At 39.4% G+C, this 24022-nt stretch overlaps 1 protein-coding gene across 3 annotated transcripts in view; it reads right to left on the reverse strand.

Moving 5' to 3' along the window:
• The window catches only part of LOC587593 (sorting nexin-13), a 69187-nt gene extending 45801 nt beyond the window's left edge, over positions 1-23386 (reverse strand). The window contains exons 1-5 of one of the 3 annotated variants that reach the window (XM_011684702.2): positions 23129-23386; positions 20091-20203; positions 12738-12846; positions 12273-12362; positions 11386-11507 (exon numbers count right to left, since the gene is read on the reverse strand). In XM_011684702.2, coding sequence (XP_011683004.1) covers positions 11386-11507; positions 12273-12362; positions 12738-12846; positions 20091-20203; positions 23129-23131 — 437 coding nt within the window. In that variant the 5' untranslated portion in view covers positions 23132-23386. Of the gene's footprint in view, positions 1-11385; positions 11508-12272; positions 12363-12737; positions 12847-20090; positions 21011-23128 lie in introns of those variants that run through there. The other 2 variants (XM_030992362.1, XM_011684705.2) reach the window with 2 other exon arrangements.
• Positions 23387-24022: the final 636 nt, after the last annotated feature.

A 24022-nucleotide genomic window follows, 5' to 3' on the forward strand; every position in this document is an offset into this window, starting at 1 on the left:
CTTAACCCCATACTATCCTTAACCCCATACTATTTTTTTTGCTGTTCACATCTATTTTCTTAACCCCGGACTATGTGCTTAGCCGGGGTTAAGAAATTTCACGCGATTCACACTACGTTCGCCTTAGCCCCGGACTATTCGATAGCTCATGAATATTAATGCTTTTGCTACCGCGCATGCGCCTTTCGACTAAATGAAGGGGAAAAACCCGCGCGCTAAATTCAATATAAATATAAATTCAATTGAACTATAATCAATATCGGTCAACGAACTCTTTGCTTGTGGTAAAAAGACCAACAATATACAGTACGGTACGTAATAATTTTAGCTCGCTCGTGTTGTGTTATCCAGCCTTGCGCAAAGCGTTTTCCCTTTATTATTTTACCGATACAAATCAATTACCCATTTTTCATCCAATTCACTTGATAAATTTACCTACGTAAATATGACTGATAATGATAAATGCAATAAAAAATTATGAGCTACATGTTCTTTCACTATTTTTTAAAATCAATTTTATAATAAAGATTTTTTCATAATGACCTCTGCCTCGTAAAAGACTAAACGTCAATACAGAGAGCATGCATGCGTAACGTGAACTGCATGCATAGCGCGCGATAAATGCAAATTCACGACCACACGACCACGCTGTCTGTGATTGGCTGTTGCTTAGCCCCGCTTCTCCTTAGCCCGGTTCGGATTCACACTACGCAGCTTAGCACCACAATTGCCCGGCTAACCCCGCAATTGCCCGGCTAACCCTGCTATTTTGCAGGGCCAGATAGTCCCGTACTATTTGTGGGGTTAGCCCACTTTGGCAAAACGTAATGTGAACAGAAAGCCGGCTAAAATTACCCCGGGTAATTGGTGGGGCTAAGGAAGGAATTGGTGGGGCTAAGAGCCCCTTAGCCCCACCTATTTCCCGGGGTTAAGCAATATTTGGTAGATGTGAAAAGGGTATTAAAGGAAATATCACGATATGCATCGGGGATTTAGCGAGTTGATCAAGTTGAGGAAAAAAATCATGATAGAGATGAATACAAATCACGATGTTTCTCACGATAAAAACACGATAAAACCCGCCTACAATCACGCTAACCTCCTATCGTGAAACACGATCCCGCATGCCCAATAACTTCTGGGCGGTATTGTATGCTGTAAATGAACGCTGAATAGTGACAAGGTTTCCTCCCCTCCTTCACTCTAGATGCTGTACATGAACACTGAATAGTGACAAGGTTTCCTCCCCTCCTTCACTCTATGCTTTACATGAACACTGAATAGTGACAAGGTTTCCTCCCCTCCTTCACTCTATGCTGTACATGAACGCTGAATAGTGACAAGGTTTCCTCCCCTCCTTCACTCTAGATGCTGTACATGAACACTGAATAGTGACAAGGTTTCCTCCCCTCCTTCACTCTATGCTGTATATGAACGCTGAATAGTGACAAGGTTTCCTCCCCTCCTTCACTCTAGATGCTGTATATGAACACTGAATAGTGACAAGGTTTCCTCCCCTCCTTCACTCTATGCTGTACATGAATGCTGAATAGTGACAAGGTTTCCTCCCCTCCTTCACTCTATGCTGTACATGAACGCTGAATAGTGACAAGGTTTCCTCCCCTCCTTCACTCTATGCTGTATATGAACACTGAATAGTGACAAGGTTTCCTCCCCTCCTTCACTCTATGCTGTATATGAACACTGAATAGTGACAAGGTTTCCTTCCCTCCTTCACTCTAGATGCTGTATATGAACACTGAATAGTGACAAGGTTTCCTCCCCTCCTTCACTCTATGCTGTACATGAATGCTGAATAGTGACAAGGTTTCCTCCCCTCCTTCACTCTAGATGCTGTATATGAACACTGAATAGTGACAAGGTTTCCTTCCCTCCTTCACTCTATGCTGTACATGAACGCTGAATAGTGACAAGGTTTCCTCCCCTCCTTCACTCTATGCTGTACATGAACGCTGAATAGTGACAAGGTTTCCTTCCCTCCTTCACTCTATGCTGTACATGAACGCTGAATAGTGACAAGGTTTCCTCCCCTCCTTCACTCTATGCTGTACATGAACGCTGAATAGTGACAAGGTTTCCTCCCCTCCTTCACTCTATGCTGTACATGAACACTGAATAGTGACAAGGTTTCCTCCCCTCCTTCACTCTAGATGCTGTACATGAACGCTGAATAGTGACAAGGTTTCCTCCCCTCCTTCACTCTAGATGCTGTATATGAACACTGAATAGTGACAAGGTTTCCTTCCCTCCTTCACTCTATGCTGTACATGAACGCTGAATAGTGACAAGGTTTCCTCCCCTCCTTCACTCTATGCTGTACATGAACACTGAATAGTGACAAGGTTTCCTCCCCTCCTTCACTCTAGATGCTGTACATTCACACACAAGATCTTTCTATGATACAGGTGCACATGTATGTTTCATTCTGTCTTCCCCTCTCTCCCCCTCTCATCTGGTCTTTTCTGTGGTATAACATCTTTACCTCATCCTCCCCCTCCCTCCCTCCCTCCCTCCCTCCCTCCCTCCCTCCCTCCCTCCCTCCCTCCCTCCCATTGTTATTTTGACCTCTTGCTTTTATGTCAGTAGAATACACCTGGCGTGACTTCTATAGAGCAATATTTTGATTTTTGGGAGACCTAAAATGACATTTTCTGTATCTGTAAATTTGTAAAATGTGGTTAATTACATATTGACATTTGACAAATTTTCAGAAACTTATGCTGTCAAATATCACATAGTTAATCAAGTCTGGGGGGTGTTTCATAAAGCTGTTCGTAAAGTTCCGCATGACTTTACGAACGACTTGTATATGAAAAGCCAAATGGGATGCTCAATTATGAGGTAGTCTGTCAATGACAGATCACCTATTGTTTTCGTCAGAATTTTCTTTATTATTTATTATTATTCTTTATTTTTATTTATTTCCTACACTTTTTTGTGCCTAGGATATTCGGTTTCGTCAATTTCATTCAATTTTGGCACAGTCATAGGTCATTGTCATGAGACGTGACGGGAACATTTTCAAGGTCATCAGGTCATTGTGACGTCATCCAAGCACCATTTTGTGAAATCCCATTATCCATCATATCTTCATGATGCATAAGCAAAGGTCATTCATATTCATATCACATATACTTCAGGTCAAGGGTCAACAAGTCATGTCATCAAAGGTTACATAAAGGTCATGACGCGCACGTACGCGCGCGTCAAAATTTTAAAATGCTCAAAATCACTTAACTATTAAACGAGAGTACGCTCACAACGCGCGGAAAAGATCAAATTCAAATTTTTTACATGATTTAGATTCCTCTTACCGTAAATGACAATTTACATTTTTTTCAGTCACTCTTGACCTTTCATAAAGCCGTGAGCGCGCGTCAAAAGTTCAAAATCCGCGCGTGCTGCTATGGGAAATATAATGCAAATTTGATCAAAAACATGAAATTTTAAAAATTGAAATAGCTCTTCAGATAGTCAATTGACCCCCAACTTTTATATCATGATTAGAAAAGGCATGAGTTGGAGATATGATTTCATGTGTCATTTGACCCTCAATTAACTCATGACGTCATCATAATGGCCTCCGAACTCAAAATTTCAATTTGCATATTATGACGTCAGCAGATTTTTGGAAAATTGATTGTATCTCTGTAAATATTGATCAATTTTCTTTCAAATTTTGATATATTCTACCTGCGAATATTCTCTACAAATGCAGTCACCACGATATTTCATTTTGACAATGGTATCATGGCGTATTTTTGCGATTAAAGGAGGCATGTCAATTTTTCACATTTTGCGTGTATTCTCTAAGGGACATGACTTTTTCTCAAAACTGGATTCTACATTCTCGTCTTTCGCGAGCCATATCTCCGTCGTTTTATCTTTGTTTACGCTGAGCTTTGAGTATGTTGTAGCTGAGACAATAAGCTATCACAAGTGTGCCCTTTATTTTTCGATCAGATGCCGGGATCATGCTCATATTTCACTTACAAAGTGGGATTTGAAAATTCCATTTTCCGTTTACGTGTAATCTCTATGGGAAATGTTTTGGTATATCGGTAACGCACTTGACTTCCGACCTCGAGGTCCCTGGTTCGAGTCCGGGCGTCTCCAACAATTTTTTTTCTTCACTTTTTTTTTCTTTTTGACCTTTCACTCTACCATCTCCATTGAATATTAAAACATGTAGAATCGCAAATAATGTAATAAACAACTACATGTATATTTACTTTATTATTACCCTATTATCACTTGATCCATTACTTTACTGAGCACTGCTCACTTTTGTAAAGGGTATGAAAATTAGGTTGCGCAGGAATTAGCCTTCCAATTTGTGAGAGGTAAATCCTTTGGAGCTTACAAAATTGAGGATGATATGACCAATTTATGATCAATTGTGATGAGTGTGGGTTTGCTGAGTGAAATGTGTGGTTTATGGGAATAACATTGTATGCATGAGTGAACAGGAATTGCATTTGTTATCACCGTATAGCAATGTAACTGTCCATGGTAGACTCAGTGGTTTGTTCATGGGAGTCAGGCCATGGTGCAGGGGAGGTGAAATGTAGGGTAGGACTTTGTTGGGTAGATGGGATAAGGGTCAAGAGGACATGTATGCCCTCCCCTCTCTCTTTCTCTCTCTCTGTCTCTCTTTCTGCCTGGGTTTGCTTGTGCATATCTTAACAATTCATTAGACAATTAACATTCAGCTATCAATCACTTAATCAACAATGTATCAGTCAATTGGTCAATCAATTAATCAATCAAGCATTCAATCACCATTCAGTATTTCAATCAATTTAACCATTCAATAAATCAATCATAATTAATCAATGACTCAGTCAATCACTCAATCTATCAACCAACCAACCAGTCGTTTTAGCACTTGAGTTTCGCACAAGAAATGGGTAACCTGAAGAATAAGTAGCCAACATCTGTGACATTTCTTTTTTCAACAAACCGTATTTGAATAAAATCAATTTACACAATCCCCATATGGTTATTAAGTAAATCAATGAGATGTTCAACTAATCTTACAATAACTTAAATGTGGGGTGAAGGTTTTTATTCAAAGTCACAGATGTAAAAAAAAATATTAAAAATATAAATAAAAATAAATAAAAAACTAGAATTTAAATCGTCACGAGGACGATTAAGGTGGTCTGTCTTCAAGTCTTATGATAGATTATAATACTTACTATATTGAGAAAGGGAGAAGTTATATAGACATGTAAACAATGATGATCATCATGATGATCATGATGATGATGATCCTGATAGTAATGGTGATGACGATGTTGATGATGATGATGATCATCATGATGATGTTGATGATGATCATCAACAGACCATGATGACATCTGATTGAAAAAAATGAGGGAACATTTAGATAGCATATAGTCTCAGCTACAACATACTCCAAAATCAACAAAAACCAAACGGAAATAACGGCGATATTGCTCGCAAAAGACAGGAATGTAGAATCCAGATTTGAGAAAAAGTCATCTCCCATAGGGACTACACTCAAAAAGTAATGGATCAAGTGATAATAGGGGAATAATAAAGTAAACATGGTTGTTTATAACATTATTTGTGATTCTACGTGTTTTAATAAGCAAAGGAAAAGGTACAGTGAAAGGTCAAAAAGAAAAAAAAAGTGAAGAAAAAAATTGTTGGAGACGCCCGGACTCGAACCAGGGACTTCGAGGTCGGAAGTCAAGTGCGTTACCGATGTACCAAAATATTTCCCATAGAGATTACACGTAAACGGAAAATGGAATTATCAAATCCCACTTTGTAAGTGAAATATGAGCATGATCCCGGCATCTGATCGAAAATTAAAGGGCACACTTACGATAGCATATTGACTCAGCTACAACATACTCAAAGCTCAGCGTAAACGAAGATAAAACGACGGAGATATTGCTCGCGAAAGACAAGAATGTAGAAACCAGTTTTGAGAAAAAGTCATGTCCCATAGAGAATACACGCAAAATGTGAAAAATTGACATGCCTCCTTTAATCGCAAAAATACGCCATGATGCCATTGTTCAAATGAAATATCGTGTGAAATACATTCGTAGAAAATATTCTCAGCTAAAACATATCAAAATTTGAAAGAAAATTGATCAACATTTACAGAGATACAATCAATTTTCCAAAAATCTGCTAACGTCATAATATGCAAATTGAAATTTTAAGTTCGGAGGCCATTATGATGACGTCATGAGTTAATTGAGGGTCAAATGAGACATGAAATCATATCTCCGACTCATGATCTATCTAAATATGAAAAAAATTGGGGGTATCTATCCATTCTGAAGAGTTAAAATGAATTTTGTATAGGCTTGTTTTTGCACATGTAATGTGGATAGGGATAATGCAGATCCGCGTGTGCTGTAAACTTTGACGGACGCTCATTGCGTTATCACTGGTCAGAAAAAGGTGAACAAGGTATCAAAATGCTTGGAAAAATGTGGTTGATATGATAGAGAAAATTTGGCGTTTCCATGTTGTAAAATGTCAGTACGCGCACTTACGCGCGGAAACGCGCGCAAAAAAGTGCTCTCGCGCAAAATCTTGAAAATGCTTACAATTGCCTGAAACGTGTGCAAAAAAAATTTGGAACGAATTTGAGCATTTTAAAATTTTAATGCGCGCGTACGTGCGCGTCGAGGTGCGCGCGCAAATTTTGTTGACATTTTTAGTTGAACTTTGACCTGAAGTTGATGTATACCAAATATGGTTTATTTTTGAAGACTCGTTATCGAGATATGATAATGACTTGATTTTTACAAAATGGCGCCTGGATGACGTCACGATGACCCCATGAACTTGAAAAAGGTTTCGGGAACTTGATATTATAGGGCCTAATGACTATCAGAAATTTGAAGGAATTTGACCAAGTCGATTTCGAGTAAACGTATACACAAAAAAAGTGTACGGAAGAAATAAAAATAAATAAAGAAAGAATAAAGAACTAGAATTTAAATCGTCACGAGGACGATTAAGGTGGTCTGTCTTCAAGTCTTATGATAGATTATAATATTTACTATATTGAGAAAGGGAGAAGTTATATAGACATGTAAACAATGATGATCATCATGATGATTATGATGATGATGATCTTGATAGTAATGGGGATGACGATGATGATGATGATGATCATGATGATGTTGATGATTATCATCAACAGACCACGATGACATCAGACTGAAAAAAATGAGAGAACATTTAGATAGTATATAGTCTCAGCTACAACATACTCCAAAATCAACAAAAATCAAGCCGAAATAACGGCGATATTGCTCGCAAAAGACAAGAATGTAGAATCCAGATTTGAGAAAAAGTCATCTCCCATAAGGATTACACGCCAAAAGTAATGGATCAAGTGATAATAGGGTAATATTAAAGTAAATATGGTTGTTTATTACATTATTTGCGATTGTACGTGTTTTAATATTCAAAGGAGATGGTACAGTGAAAGGTCAAAAAGAAAAAAAAGTGAAGAAAAAAAATTGTTGGAAACGCCCGGACTCGAACCAGGGACCTCGAGGTCGGAAGTCAAGTGCGTTACCGATATACCAAAACATTTCCAATAGAGATTACACGTAAACTGAAAACTGAATTCTCAAATCCCACTTTTTAAGTGAAATATGAGCATGATCCCGGCATCTGATCTAAAAATAAAGGGCACATTTGTGATAGCTTATTGTCTCAGCTACAACATACTCAAAGCTCAGCGTAAACAAAGATACAACGACGGAGATATTGCTCGCAAAAGACGAGAATGTAGAATCCAGTTTTGAGAAAAAGTCATGTCCCATAGAGAATACACGCAAAATGTAAAAAATTGACATGCCTCCTTTAATCGCAAAAATACGCCATGATACCATTGTCAAAATGAAAATTCGTGGTGACTGTATTTGTAGAGAATATTCTCAGGTAGAACATATCAAAATTTGAAACAAAATTGATTAATATTTACAGAGATACAATCAATTTTCCAAAAATCTGCTGACGTCATAATATGCAAATTGAAATTTTGAGTTCGGAGGCCATTATGATGACGTCATGAGTTAATTGAGGGTCAAATGAGACATGAAATCATACCTCCAACTCATAATCTATTTAAATATGAAAGAAATTGGGGGTTATCTATCAATTCTGAAGAGTTAAAATGAATTTTGTATAGGCATGTTTTTGCCCATGTATTGTGGATACAGATAGCGCAGGTCGGCGCGTGCGTTCAACTTTGACAGCCGCTAATTGCGGTATTACTGGTCGGAAACAGGTAAACAAGGTATCAAAATGCTTGGAAAAATGTAATAAATATGATCACAGAAAAAATTTGGCGATTCTATGTTGCAAAATGCCAGGACGCGCGGATACGCGCGGAAACGCGCGCGCATAATTACGCGCGCGCAAATTTTGAAAATGCTTAAAATGGCCTGAAACGTATGCAAAATTAATATGGAACGAATTTGACCATTTTTAAATTTTAATGCGCGCGTACGTGCGCGTCGAGGTGCGCGCTCAGAATTTTTTGACATTTTTCGTTGACCTTTGACCTGAAGTTGATGTATACCAAATATGGTTGATTTTTGATAACTCGTTATCGAGATATGATAATGACCTGATTTTTACAAAATGGCGCCTGGATGACGTCACGATGACCCCATGAACTTGAAAAAGGTTTCGGGAACTTCATATCATAGGGCCTGATGACTAGCAGAAATTTGAAGGAAATTGACCAGGTCGAGTTCGAGTAAACGTATACACAAAAAAAGTGTACGGAATAAATAAAAATAAATAAAGAAAGAATAAAGAACTAGAATTTAAATCGTCACGAGGACGATTAAGGTGGTCTGTCTTCAAGTCTTATGATAGATTATAATATTTACTATATTGAGAAAGGGAGAAGTTATATAGACATGTAAACAATGATGATCATCATGATGATCATGATGATGATGATCTTGATAGTAATGGGGATGACGATGATGATGATGATGATCATGATGATGTTGATGATTATCATCAACAGACCACGATGACATCAGACTGAAAAAAATGAGAGAACATTTAGATAGTATATAGTCTCAGCTACAACATACTCCAAAATCAACAAAAATCAAGCCGAAATAACGGCGATATTGCTCGCAAAAGACAAGAATGTAGAATCCAGATTTGAGAAAAAGTCATCTCCCATAAGGATTACACGCCAAAAGTAATGGATCAAGTGATAATAGGGTAATATTAAAGTAAATATGGTTGTTTATTACATTATTTGCGATTGTACGTGTTTTAATATTCAAAGGAGATGGTACAGTGAAAGGTCAAAAAGAAAAAAAAGTGAAGAAAAAAAATTGTTGGAAACGCCCGGACTCGAACCAGGGACCTCGAGGTCGGAAGTCAAGTGCGTTACCGATATACCAAAACATTTCCAATAGAGATTACACGTAAACTGAAAACTGAATTCTCAAATCCCACTTTGTAAGTGAAATATGAGCATGATCCCGGCATCTGATCTCAAAATAAAGGGCACATTTGTGATAGCTTATTGTCTCAGCTACAACATACTCAAAGCTCAGCGTAAACAAAGATACAACGACGGAGATATTGCTCGCAAAAGACGAGAATGTAGAATCCAGTTTTGAGAAAAAGTCATGTCCCATAGAGAATACACGCAAAATGTAAAAAATTGACATGCCTCCTTTAATCGCAAAAATACGCCATGATACCATTGTCAAAATGAAAATTCGTGGTGACTGTATTTGTAGAGAATATTCTCAGGTAGAACATATCAAAATTTGAAACAAAATTGATTAATTTTTACAGAGATACAATCAATTTTCCAAAAATCTGCTGACGTCATAATATGCAAATTGAAATTTTGAGTTCGGAGGCCATTATGATGACGTCATGAGTTAATTGAGGGTCAAATGAGACATGAAATCATACCTCCAACTCATAATCTATTTAAATATGAAAGAAATTGGGGGTTATCTATCAATTCTGAAGAGTTAAAATGAATTTTGTATAGGCATGTTTTTGCCCATGTATTGTGGATACAGATAGCGCAGGTCGGCGCGTGCGTTCAACTTTGACAGCCGCTAATTGCGGTATTACTGGTCGGAAACAGGTAAACAAGGTATCAAAATGCTTGGAAAAATGTAATAAATATGATAACAGAAAAAAATTGGCGATTCTATGTTGCAAAATGCCAGGACGCGCGGATACGCGCGGAAACGCGCGCGCATAATTACGCGCGCGCAAATTTTGAAAATGCTTAAAATGGCCTGAAACGTATGCAAAATTAATTTGGAACGAATTTGACCATTTTTAAATTTTAATGCGCGCGTACGTGCGCGTCGAGGTGCGCGCTCAAAATTTTTTGACATTTTTCGTTGACCTTTGACCTGAAGTTGATGTATACCAAATATGGTTGATTTTTGATAACTCGTTATCGAGATATGATAATGACCTGATTTTTACAAAATGGCGCCTGGATGACGTCACCATGACCCCATGAACTTGAAAAAGGTTTCGGGAACTTCATATCATAGGGCCTGATGACTAGCAGAAATTTGAAGGAAATTGACCAGGTCGAGTTCGAGTAAACGTATACACAAAAAAAGTGTACAGAATAAATAAAAATAAATAAAGAATAAAGAATAAAGAATAAAGAATAAAGAAAGAAAATTCTAACGAAATCAATAGGTGATCTGTCATCGACAGACCACCTAATTACATGGAAATTGCAACATGTACCATCACTCCATCCTGACTCCCATGAACACGCCACTGAGTCTACCAGGGAAAGTTACAATGTTACAATAAAAAAATGCAATTCCTGTTCACTCATGCATAACAGTTTGGTTTAATAAACCATGAAATTAACTCAGCAAATCATGAATGTATCATATCACCCTCAATTTTGTAAGCTCCAAAGGATTTACCTCTCACAAATTGGAAGGCTAATTCCTGCGCAACCTAATTTTCATACCCTTTACAAAAGTGAGCAGTGCTCACCCAAGCATGAATTATTTTCAGACTTTTTGGTGTCACATGAAAGTTGAGTTTATGAGCTTTCCATACATATCAAAAAAATCTCCCAGAATCATATATTTTTTTATTTGGCAGCCATTTCAAAAGTGTATAGTTTTTTGGGGGGATGCACTGTATAGATTTTTAAATAGTTAATGTTGCCGCTGTTGTTGTTTAGTAAAGAAATGAACATCTGAATGACAAAATGAAGCAAAGTCATAATTATACACAATTTAAATCTGTTTCAGGTTCTTTACCAGTAACAAAGGAAGAAGAAAGAAGCATATGTTTTCTGATAGCTTTCAGACTTACTTTGTGGCAACGGATATGATGGCATTCTGGATGACCTGTCGTATTTCATGTGTGAACTGCTCATCGTTGCTTAGTTTATGATACCAGGGGTGCACATAGTCACGCAGTGTGAGCAACACAACCTAGGATAGCATGATAAATAGATATTGGATGTGTTCACATTTGCCAATGAACGTAATGTATGAGCATGCAGGGACTAATAGTTATATTTCATTTCATGTGTGAACTGCTCATCATTGCTCAGCTTCTGATACCAAGGACGTACATTGCCACATAGAGTCAGTAATACAATACACAGAAAGGAAGTGTTATTTTATTAATACCTATAAAATGGGCATGTAGGATTTGATAAACTTATTACTAATCTATTCAAACTCGGGGGTCATATGCATTATGTTTAATCACTAAGTGTATACTCAAAGAGTTAATCAAAATATTACTGGGGGAAACTTCATTTCGAGATAATATGTCTTTTTCTTAAACTGTGATCATTGAGTTATTTAATTGTTTAAAATGACAACAAATTAAGACAAAAATTGCAAAAAAAAACTTCCTTTTAAGTTTGTTCATACATGTGCAATGTACAAATGTACAATTATGAAAGATATTTTGTACTCACATAAATTTACTAATGAAACAAAGAATTAAAACTCAAACTACGACTCTTGAAAATATATATATATATATATATATATATATATAGGAAAATTGTTTCATCAATTCAATGGGCACAGGACAAATTTTTAAATAATGCCTCCAGCACTACCTTTGGTGGGTGGAGGCATAACAATGTAGGAGATACATGTACATGCACTGTCAAATTAATGAATTACAACAACAAAAATAATTTGATACAAGAATGGATGGATGAGAGAAAAAAACTGTACCTCTTGGAGTTGATCATCTATGATACTAGCTCCAGTTAGTCTCTTGTCAATTTTATACGACCTTGGCTCAACTTGCATCTTTTCAACAATCTGGTTTATACAAAAAATAAAACAAATTAATGCAAACAAAACTCATCATAATGAGGACAATGGGAGCATGGAAATTACCTGTTATATTAGGTTAAAAACCCCAAAGAATAAAAAGAGCTGAGACAAGCAAAATGAGCTTGTTATAATTATCAGGTATCTCGCAATGTCAGAGTTCTTCATAACAAGTTTCCTCCGTATTGTTAATCTTTAATTTAATATGGTTTTTAATAGACTTTGCCACAATAATCTCCCAAGTATTTTTATTTATATTCTAAATTCATTTATTTTTACTTACTGAATTTTTTTTTTTTTTTTACAGAGATGGGTACATGTATTTGGATGGTCTTTTAATGCTCGTTTATTATTTATTAGTACCTGTCTCCCTCCAATACTCTCTTCCCGTAGCTGGGTCGCTGAGGTGATTAAATCCAAGATGGTCACCGAATCCGAGGCCCCAGGTCCGCTGTACACAACCCATAAGGCCCTGTCATTGCAGGAAGAAGAAAAAAAAGTTAAGACAAATTGGTGATCGTAATTAAATTTTCCTTCCTACATGTAGATATACGATAAATTTCGGAATAAGCTGCACACAATAACCCACTGAATACAGGAGCAGAGTGGGTCTTAAATTATGGGAATCCAAGAATTCAATATACATGTAGTGGGGGCTGTTAGTAGGGATATTTTGGTGCAAATTCTTCTAAAAGCACCAAATTTGGCCCAGAGGTAGCTTACGAGTATACCATACTATTGCAATTTCTGCTGGGCGCCGAGAAGGGGGCCCTCCAGGACGGCCATATTGTGTAAATCCAAAATGGCCGCCATCTAAGTTAAAGGTCAAGCGTACATGTAGTTCCAAAAGGAAAAGGGCTAGTATGATAAAAACTAGATGGAATTCGACTGCGCGCAGTCGAAAATGATGCCTCCGTCATAGAGCAATTTTACAAACCGAAACGGAAGAAATTTTTCAAATTCAAGTTCAATTGTAATCCATTAACATGTTCTCAGAATATCGTGATTACAAGCAATTTCTCATATACATATATGACCCTTTGATCTTTGACCTCATGACCCTAAAATCTACTCAGTTCATTGGCTCTGCAAGATTTCCTGAGTTAAATAGTAATCCATCTGTCAGTTCTAATGAGAATGCGTCCACAAGCTATTTTTGCATACATAATGAGCCCATGACCTTTGATCTTATGAACCATTCATTGGCTCTGCAAGATACATAAATGATCTAAGTTTGGCAGGAATCCATCAATCTGTTCTAATGATAATACGATCACAAGCTATTTTTGCATACATAATGAGCCGCATGACCTTGACCTTTACCTCATGACCCCAAAATCTAATCAGTTCATCAGCTCTGCAAGTAACATACATGACCTAAGTTTGGCAGGAATCCATCAATCGGTTCTTGAGATAAGGCGATCACGAGCTGTTTTTGCATACACAATGTGCGCTGTGACCTTTGACCTCGTGACCCCAAAATCTAATCAGCTCATTGGCTTTGCAAGATACATACATGACCAAAGTTTGGCAGGAATCCATCAATCGGTTCTTCAGATAACGCGATCACAAGCTGTTTTTGCATACATAATGAGCCCTGTGACCTTTGACCTTTGACCTCGTGACCCAAAATGTAATCAGATTGTTTTCCTATAGTGATACACACTATCACTAAGTTTGAAGTTTAAATCTCCAGTGGTTCTTGAGATATCATGATAACAATCTCAATGTATGGAATTTCATAAGTTGACCTCTGTGACCCTTGACCTTTGACATATGTGCTCCAAAATCTAATCAGATCGTCTTCCTATGGTGATACATACTATCCTTAAGTTTGAAGTTTAAATCTCGAATGGTTCTTGAGATATCGCGCTAACAAACTCAATACAAGGAATTTCATAAGTTGACCTCTGTGACCTGTGACCTTTGACCTACGTACTCCAAAATCTAATCAGATCGTCTTCCTATGGTGATAAATACTATTCCCGAGTCTTAAGTTTAAATCTTAAATGGTTCTTGAGATATTGTGATAACGGTCGAACGGGACCTACGGACGGACGTACGGACGGACAACCCGAAAACATGATGCCTCCGGCACCACCTTCGGTGGCGGAGGCATAAAAATTATATATTTATGGGGTTTGGGGGTCAGAGAATTTGGATATAACGTTATTTCATCGATTTGAGGTCTCCTTGGGGCTTTCATACTGGCCATATTGGTCAAATCCAAAATGGCCGCCATTTGAGTTACAGGTCAAGTGTAGTTATGAAAGGAAATAGGCTACGGTAGTTTGATAAAAGTTGATACATTTATGGGGTTTTCGAGGTCAAAGAATCTGATTAAGATGTTCTTTCATCGATTTGAGGTCTCCTTGGGGCTGCCATACTGATTATACTGGTCAAATCCAAAATGGCTGCCATCTGATAGTTACAAGTCAAGTGTAGTTACGAAAGGAAATAGGCTAGAATGATAACAGTTTATATATTTATAGGGTTTCCGGGGTCAGAGAATCTGATATTCATGTTCTTTTACCAATTTGAGGTCTCCTTGGGGTCTCCTTGGGGCTGTCACAGAGATGCCAACCCTATCGGATGGCTGTCAGTAACATTTACCACATTTGTCTGTAACAAATGGGGGTCTTTCCGTAACGCAAGACACCGCAGCAAAATTTGGCGGAAAACGTACACAAACACCCAATCACTCTTACTGCATTTCGAACCTACCGTTTTTAAGTCCAAAATAAAGATGTGCATAAAAACGTTTTTTTTAATCTGTTTGCAGTCAAAGGATCTCCTCCTTGGGTACCCGCTCTTTTGGATGAATCCATGATAATATTCAGGAAGAAAACACCTCGTTCAAGCGTTGAACGGCAAATTCAAATCCACAGTCGAATGGCAGAACTCGTATCCTACACACGCACAAGTACAGTCAGCAGTACCACAGACACACCAGCCCAGGCCGCTAGGCCCAGCGTTCATGAACAACAACACACCGTATACCACACTTGCAATGCGCCCGCTGAATTACCGAAGTCTTCGCTACTATACTTTGAATGGGTATTGCGGGCGCCGCGCGCACGATCATCCACCACCATGCTTCCCAAAATGCACGACCACACGTAGTATACTAGTATCAAAACAGTAATGACGGCTGTGTTGTTTCGGAATTAAACAAGATGGCGGCGGACGGACCATGTGCGCGAAAGTGCCTATCCAGTGTAGTCAAATTCTGTGAACTTATGAGTAATTGCGTGCGACATGCAGCGTTGTGTACGGAGGCTATGTGATAAAGGCAGCATTCGCTATAATGTACTTTTATTTATCGTTTCCCCGTAACCTTTGATTGTTTACCGTAACGCTGTAACAAGAGCATAAAAACTGTAACAAATACGGCGAAACCATAACGGTTGGCATCTCTGCTGTCATGCTAGTTATATTGGTCAAATCCAAAATGGCTGCCACCTCAGAGCAAAAGGTCAAGCGTAGTTCTAAAAGGAAAAGGGCTAGTATGATAAAAGTTTAAATATATGGGGGTTTTCGGGGTCTGAGAATCTGATTATGATGTTCTTTTATCGATTTTATGTCACCATCCTGTCCTAAGGCTACAATGAAGTCCATTTCCTGGTTGAAGAAGATGAAAGAAGACGCGCCAAATTCACATTTTGAGTGGGTTAATGACTTCACCGTATTTTGAGAGTCGTGAAAACAGTAGTTAGTTGGAGGTGTTGAATATGTTCCTCTTATGTCCTGTCTTACTCCCGATGAGGAGGTCGTCGATGTACATGTAGGCGTACACAACTGGTAGACTACGGGTTACCTCGATCATCAAAAAACCTTTAAAAAGTATATATGTGCGGCATTTCGTAGCTCAAAAGGCATGCGCACAAATTAAAATAACCCTTGGGGTGTGGTGATGGCTGTTTTGTGTACGTCTACTGGATCGACTGGAATTTGGTGGTACGCTCTGATGACATTGAGTTTGGAGAAAACTCTAGGCTGACGTTGAGAGTCAGGCTTCGGTCTCCTTAAGTAGTGATACTTGAGCGATTGACTACTTGCAGGGAAAATTTTGAAGAAGGGTGCACATGTTTCTCAGATTTGGATGGAGCATGGACCTAGTAGGTCCATGGATGGAGGAAGAAAGTAACTTCAGTTCCACAAGAAATCTAATCCCTGTTTCCCATCCGTAATGTAGAAAAGGCGAACTTTTTGGCTGGTGCCAGTGGGACTTGTCGCTGCTAATCGCTGGCTGGGTCATTTCCCTGGTGTGAACAAGTTGATTTGAAAGTGCAGGGAGGAATACATTTCTTGGCTCGCTAACAAAACGAAAGTGATATTTGCAATCCCCTCCAGCATGGCATTGTGAACTGGAGCTTCGCGCTTGATGGTCTTGCTTCTGATGTGATATTTGCGCTTTCATTTTTCTGCATTTCCAGGAAAGGAGTATGGTGTGAAGAAGAAAAAGAAGAAGAGGAAGAAGACAGATAGGATAAAAGTAAGATGGAGAAGTTGTCACAACGATTTAATCGGCTAAATCAGTGAGTTTCTCAATCCCTATCGAGTCCCCAGTTGATGCTAAAATGAGCTGAACATAATTTTGTGGGCAGCCTCTGGAGAAATAGCTGTTTCAGAATGTTCTCCTCCAAATTGTTCACCCCAGCAGTTTTTTTTATCTTGCGAAGTAACTGCGAGGGTTTGCGATCTCTCAAAGTCCTCATAAATCAGCACCCGATGAAGGTGTTTTTGCTCAGAGGCGGAGTTCCTCTGTATCGCTTCAGCTTTCAGTTTAACGTAGGGCTGTTCTTGAGGAAGAGATATCAGTAAGTCCCAATTTCCTGGGCATATTCCGGCTGCAAAAAAGCGACGACGTAGACAAACTTTGTTTTCTGTTGGGTGATGCCTCAGAGTCGGGTCATGAATCGTGCCTGGACTTGGGCAGCCAAATAGTAGGATCATTGTGCCAGACAGGAGGAAGATTGAGTTGAACATTGGAGACAGGTTAAGGGTAAGCAGATGTTTCAGAAGTTAAAGAATGGGTGTGATCGTCAGTAGGCATGATGACAGTTCAAAGAAATAAAGGAAAGGGAGACAATAATTGAAACAGTTTTGATGAAGGATGTCTGCGACTCAGCAGATTGGTCGGGTTTAGATCACGTCGGAGTCACCAGTGAAACGATGCTCTGCAAATGCGAGGGCGGATGTAGCAACAACATTGACAGCAACGACTAGTAGAACATAATGATGAAACGATATATGGGCGCAGACCAAGATTATACCCACTCAAGTGTGAATTTGGCGCATCTTCCCTCATCCTCTTCAACCAGGAAATGGACTTCATTGTAGCCTTAGGGCAGGATTGGTGACATAAAATCGATAAAAGAACATCATAATCAGATTATCCGACACCGGAAACCCCATGAATTTATCAACTTGTAACATACCAACTCTTTTCCTTTTAGAACTACACTTGACCTTTTACTCAGAGGTGGCAGCTATTTTGGATTGACCAATATGACCAGTTTGACAGCCCCAAGGAGATCTCAAATCGATGAAAGAACATCATAATCAGTTTCTCTGACCCCGAAAACCCCATAAATTTATAGACTGTTATCATACTAGCCTATTTCCTTTCGTAACTACACTTGACCTGTAACTATCAGATGGTGGCCATTAAGGCTGTGAAGGGTAGTCGAATGCTCGAGTACCCGCACGGTTGACAACTACATGTACTCGGGTACGATTTCTCGTACCCGAATATTCGCTTACCCGTGCCTGGGTGAGCGGCGGCCGCTGGCATGGTGCCGTCGGTAAAAATGTTTCCCAACTCAAGCACTGTCAAACTCACCACTCAGAAACTGGGACCAAATGTCTGGATTTCTGCTTGGACTTGGAGGAAAATAGATTATTATGCCATCCTTGGTTTTTAAAACAGCATTGTTCACTGTTATTATTATTATTAAATCGGCGCCTTCAACTGCAACTCAAAGTAAAATTGCATGCGTTTTCGGCCACAGAACTGGGATACTGCTCCAGTGGTATGTATGGTGGTGGCAAAAAAAACAAAAATTTTTTTAAAAAAAAACAAAAAACATGGCGTCCGAATACTCGAGTATTCGCTTGTAAACATAGGAGTGTACTCGGGTACCTCATTACACTGTTGTGCACAGCCTTAGCGGCCATTTTGGAGTTGACCAATATAACTAGTATGGCAGCCCCAAGGAGACCTCATATCGATTATCTATGAAAGAACATCTTGATCAGATTCTTTGACCCCGAAAACCCCATAAATGTATCAACTTTTATCAAACTAGCCCCTTTCCTTTCTGTAACTCAAATGGCGGCCATTTTGGATTTGACCAATATAACCAGTATGACAGCCCAGCGGAGATCTCAAATCGATGAAAGAACATTAAATCAGATTCTCTGACCCCCAAAACCCCCACAATATATTCACTTTTATCATACAAGCCCTTTTCCTTTTGGAACTACGCTTGACCTTTAACTCAGATGGCGGCCATTTTGGATTTGCCCAATATGGTGGTCCCAGATGGTGCCCTTTTTGGTGCCTGGCAGAAATCGTAATAGTACAGTATAAGCTACCTCTGGGCCAAATTTGGTGCTTTTAGAAGTATCTGCACCAAACAACCCCTATATACAAATGTAGCCCTAACAGCCCTATTACAAGAGCTCGTACTTTCGTCATTTATCTGGAAGGGACGCTCATTCCGTTATTATAGGTCATAAAAAGATAGACATGGTATCAAAATGTTTGGAAAAAATGGGGATTATCATGGGAGTAACAAAAATGGCGATTCTAAAAAGATGGCCACCGAGTAATCAAGTATTCGCCTGTAAGCCTGAGAGTGTACTCGAGTACCACAGTACACGGTTATAAATGCACAGCCTTAGTGGTAGGGGTATACAATGTAAATCGGATAAACCAAATCTGCCTGCGATACAGTAAGTACTAGCTTCAAAATTGATGAAGATTTGCTAAATTACGATAATTTTTTAGGTAAACATTAGTTTTTTCCTGTTAATTTTATAAGAATATTGATGAATTTGGTATCATTATGTAGAAACGATAGTGTTCTAGATACAAGAAAATTACGATGATTTGTTTGTTTGGTCCGTTTTTTTTTTGTTTTTTTTCCTCTGCGAAATGTCAAAGTTGGGGTTGAGGCCTTATCGCAGGCAAATACGGTAATGATCTTATGATCACACGTGCGGCACAGCCTTGCACTGTGCGAACGGCGAGCAAGCATGCACCAAGAAATTGGGGCTTTACTACAGTCTATGTACTACAAGTAGTGTGTGTATTAAACCGTGATAGGGGTCATGCATGAAGCACAACATGTGACCTCCAGTTAATTTGACAGGGCATGTACTTTTTCAACTAGAAGGCGGGCATGCACAACCAATTCTGAGCGGTAGTAGGTCTCGGTCTCTGTTGATTGATGAATAATGTTTGAGGTGAACATCGCTAGCAAGGTTTATAAGTTGTTGAAATGATTTTAAGAAAGCTTTGTGCGTCTTACTTCGAGTACGTTTGTAAACCATGAAGTAAAGTCTATGATTCATATTCCTTCAACTCATACATAAGTCACTGCGTGCACACGGATACGAGAAATAGAACATGTGTAGTTGTCGAACGGACGAGTACCAAAACATCCATGTACACGTCGCAGGCTTACAAAATACATGTAGTATACTCACCCAACTGCAAAAGCTAGAAAGGATGAGATGAGCACTACCGGGTAGCTCAGACCAAACGTTGCCAGGAAGAGGGCAAGGCCCAACCCTAACCAGCCAATGCCCACCTTGCCCCCCTGTGAGTAGAAAAGAAGAAGAAAAAAATAATTAAAAATCAAATAATAGGCCCTGGTTGAATCACATGCATAAACATGCACATGTGTGATATTTGTAATAACAAAATGTACATGTTGAAGGAAAATTTTGATTAATAAATGATACAATGAAACGATGAAGGCCCTATATTGTAATATCATCCATAACAAATTAACTGAATGAGTGAACCCATGATACAATATTTCAAGAGAGTATTACTTATTCTCCAATTAAATGTGCTCTTTTGTTTACAAAGCAAAGAAATACATTGTATAATCATTAAATGCAATAAAAATGAACTACAGTCAAACCTCCCTTAGCGCCAACCTGTCCATAACGACCACTAATAAATCCCTCGCAGAACATTCATGTACTAACAAGCCCACCTACAGTATAACGACCATTTGCCTAACACAACCAGCGACCGCCCATTCTGACGCCGCAAGGAAGATGTTGTGTTGCCACAACGACTGCCTGCACCAGCTACAGGGCTGTCAGCAGTCAATCGCTGGCTCTCAGCCACTGTGTGAAGGACAAAACCGCAGTTGTTACACAGAAACGCATACACAATTAACACAAACAAGGCCATCCACTAGCGGTCGCTTCCGGCTACAGGAATCATGAAATGTCACTCAAAAAACATCAAACAATCAATAGAATATCTACAGGAGACGTTTTAAGCACACATTCTTTTTAGGTCCGAGTCATGTCAGGACTTTTATAAAAACGGGTCCCGACGGCCGACAGCACTGTTCGGGAACCGGTGTCCCGAAATCAGCTAGCAGGATCTGTCACTTGCCTCTATAAACAGCTAATGATGTGCATTGCACATTCCTTTCGTGACTAGTCCGAACTTGCGTAGCAACAGCTATCAGTATCGAAACTGTTGTGATTACCAAGTAATTTTCAGCTTTTAAAAGAAGCATGCAGTATCTAAAATAAGAGAAAAATATTTATTTTGTCTTTTCAAAATTATTTGATTGGTATGTTGTAAAAAAGAATTTTTTAGAAAACCGTTTTATTATTGTAACATTAATGCTTTTTAACCTGATTTATTCATCCTGCCGAGACCCGGCCAGTACAGTAGCTAGCTGGGCTGGCAACAACAGCCCCGTGCCGCGAACAGCGAACTGCTTTGCAACCCACACACAGACTACGCTGCTGCGCTAAGCTAAGTGCACATAATACCATACCTGCCAACTCTTACAAATAATTCAGAATATTCTGTTTTGGGGGATTTCTAGGACCTGAAAATCTGGAATATTCAGATTTTTCAAAATTGCGCTAGATCGGGTCAATCAAGAAAGTTATCTGTGTACGCGAGGGCCTTGAGTGTCACACAACTCTTCCACGTTCTCTTAGCACATGCGCTAACATGCATAGCCATCAATATGTAGAAGTATATTGCGAAACAACTACGTGTGCTGTCGCAATGAATTTAGTGTGTGAAGAGAATCACTTCCGTGTTCACTCCATCACAGCGAATTTGCAAATGATGCACTTGCCGATGTGCAAGAGGTATTTATAAGATACCCTTGCCATGCGGTATCGCTTGGCCAGTATTCGGTCAACGCATTGACATGTGACATTCAGTGCTTTATCGCGCAATTGTGTGAAAATAGTGCGCAAATACGCTTCGCTCGATTCGCTCCTTGGCAACGGAAATACCACGCACAAAGCGCGTGACCGAATTCTATTCGGCGCGACCAAATTCTGGGCAGAAAAATGCTCCGTCTTCTTTCGCAAGTATTTTTCTTATCATTTTTCTATATTTTAAGTGACTATATAAAATCCTGTTAGACTTCTAGAGGAATAAATTCCTTTTCTTTTGAATTTGATGGGTAGATTGCCAAATAAAAGAGGTAGGGTCTAGGCCCTAATAGTCTAGACTGCATGTTATATTGTAAATTAGGCCTAGAGGGATCTAGGCTATAATAAATCAGTTCCACTTACCAACTTGACTGAAATAATGGGTCAAAATCGAAATCCATGTTGAAAATCTTTTTCAACATGGATTTCGATTTTAACCCATAATTTCCTAAAAAGGGACCATATGATTTAGGCTAACTGATTATTTCAGTCAAGTTGGTAAGTGGAACTGATTTATTATAGCCTAGATTTCTAGGCCTAATTTACAATATAACATGCACGAGGTAAAATGACATTTGGTGGGATTTTCGGGGCATAAGAATATGGCCATAAATGGCCATGGTGTTAGCAAGGGAATGCGTATAGACTAGTCTAGAATCTAGGTCTAGTCGGCTTCCGTCTCTAAAGAGAGAGCCGACCCTACCCCAATAAGAGGCTAACGTACGAAAGAGACGGAAAATTCGGTCTACTAATAGTCTAATTCAAAATAGACTCTAGTCTAGACTAGACCTAGACTATTAGCGATTTCCCCTTAAGACGTGACTGAATACTGGGCACTAGAGGCGGTCAGAGGAGCCAGATGCAATCTCAGCTCAGCGGAACAACTCTCGATATCAAAGACTGAAGCTTTTGGTCTAGTCTCAATGCAATGCATGTACACCTACATGTAGGCCTAGATCTAGGCCTATGTCATAGGTCCAACTAGCATGACTAGTAACTGTCAACATGTAAGGAATGGGCTGATCAAGCAAGATCAGATCAGCTCAGCTCAGCTCAGCTCAAGAGAGCACACAGCCTTTTGTCAAACGGCGAGTCAATGAATGGCAGAGGTCGGTGTTTACTTGCAGAAACAACACAACGTCAAAATAGATCTAGATCTAGGTCTAGTAAACTATGAATGAGTAGATCTAGATTCTAGACTCTATTACTATGAGCTTAGCCTTAGAGTTAGAGAAGTTAGACTTAGACTCTTAGAGGGTCTACCGTTACTAGATCTAACTTTAGATCTAGGTCTAGACAAGTGGTCTTACTCTTACCATGATTTTAGCTTTGGATATGTGTCCGAGTCAGAAAATGACTGTTCCCCGACTGTTTCATACTATCAAAAAAATAAAACCGTCATGTTGTATACAACAGGCTTAGTAGATAAGATGAATATTCGGCCTGGAATACAGTCATCCTTCTAAAGTAAAAGTTCTATGCATTAATGAGCAATACAGTGCAGTACGTGCGTACTGTATGCAGCAGCTACAGTGTAGCAGCGCATTAGCGTAGAAATTACGCTCCTTGAATCTGATCTGGCGACCAATTACGGTGTCTTCAAAAGGGTAAAAGGAAAATAGAAAAAATATTTTTTCCCGCTCATTTTCTTTAGATGCTTCTCCAGGCGCGCCGGAAGCAGTTTGGGATTGGGGGGGGGGGGGGGGGGGGGGGGCAAACATTCCAGGGGGCTCACATTCCAGGGGCAGTGACGTAATGAGAAAAAAAGTTGGAAAGGGGGGGGGGGGGCAGACGGAAAATCTGCATCACCACCAGTCTTACACGTTACATGCAGGTCCCGCGGAACGTTTTCAAAAGTGGAGTATTATCGATCAGGTAGAGCGTAAATTGGCGTGGGGTCCAGGGCATGAGCCTCGGCAGGGGATCAAGGGGCTGAGCCCCCGGAAGCTCAGGGGTTTTAGCTATTTAATTACGGTTAGATGAGCATCCAGGGGCCCTGTGCAAGGCAATTGACGTGTTCCAAGGGGGAGAGCCCCCAGAAGTTAAGAGGTTTTAATATTTAACTACGGTCAGATGAGCATCCAGGGACCGTCTTAGGGCCCTTGGTGTGGTCCAGGGGGCACAGCCCCCGGAAGTTCAGGGGTTTTAGGTATTTAATAACGGCCAGATGAGCATCCAGGGGCCCGCCTTAGGGCCCTTGGTTGGGTCCA

Source organism: Strongylocentrotus purpuratus, unplaced genomic scaffold (genome assembly GCF_000002235.5).
Source record: "Strongylocentrotus purpuratus isolate Spur 01 unplaced genomic scaffold, Spur_5.0 spur5_contig_846, whole genome shotgun sequence".
NCBI classification, from domain to species: domain Eukaryota; kingdom Metazoa; phylum Echinodermata; class Echinoidea; order Camarodonta; family Strongylocentrotidae; genus Strongylocentrotus; species Strongylocentrotus purpuratus.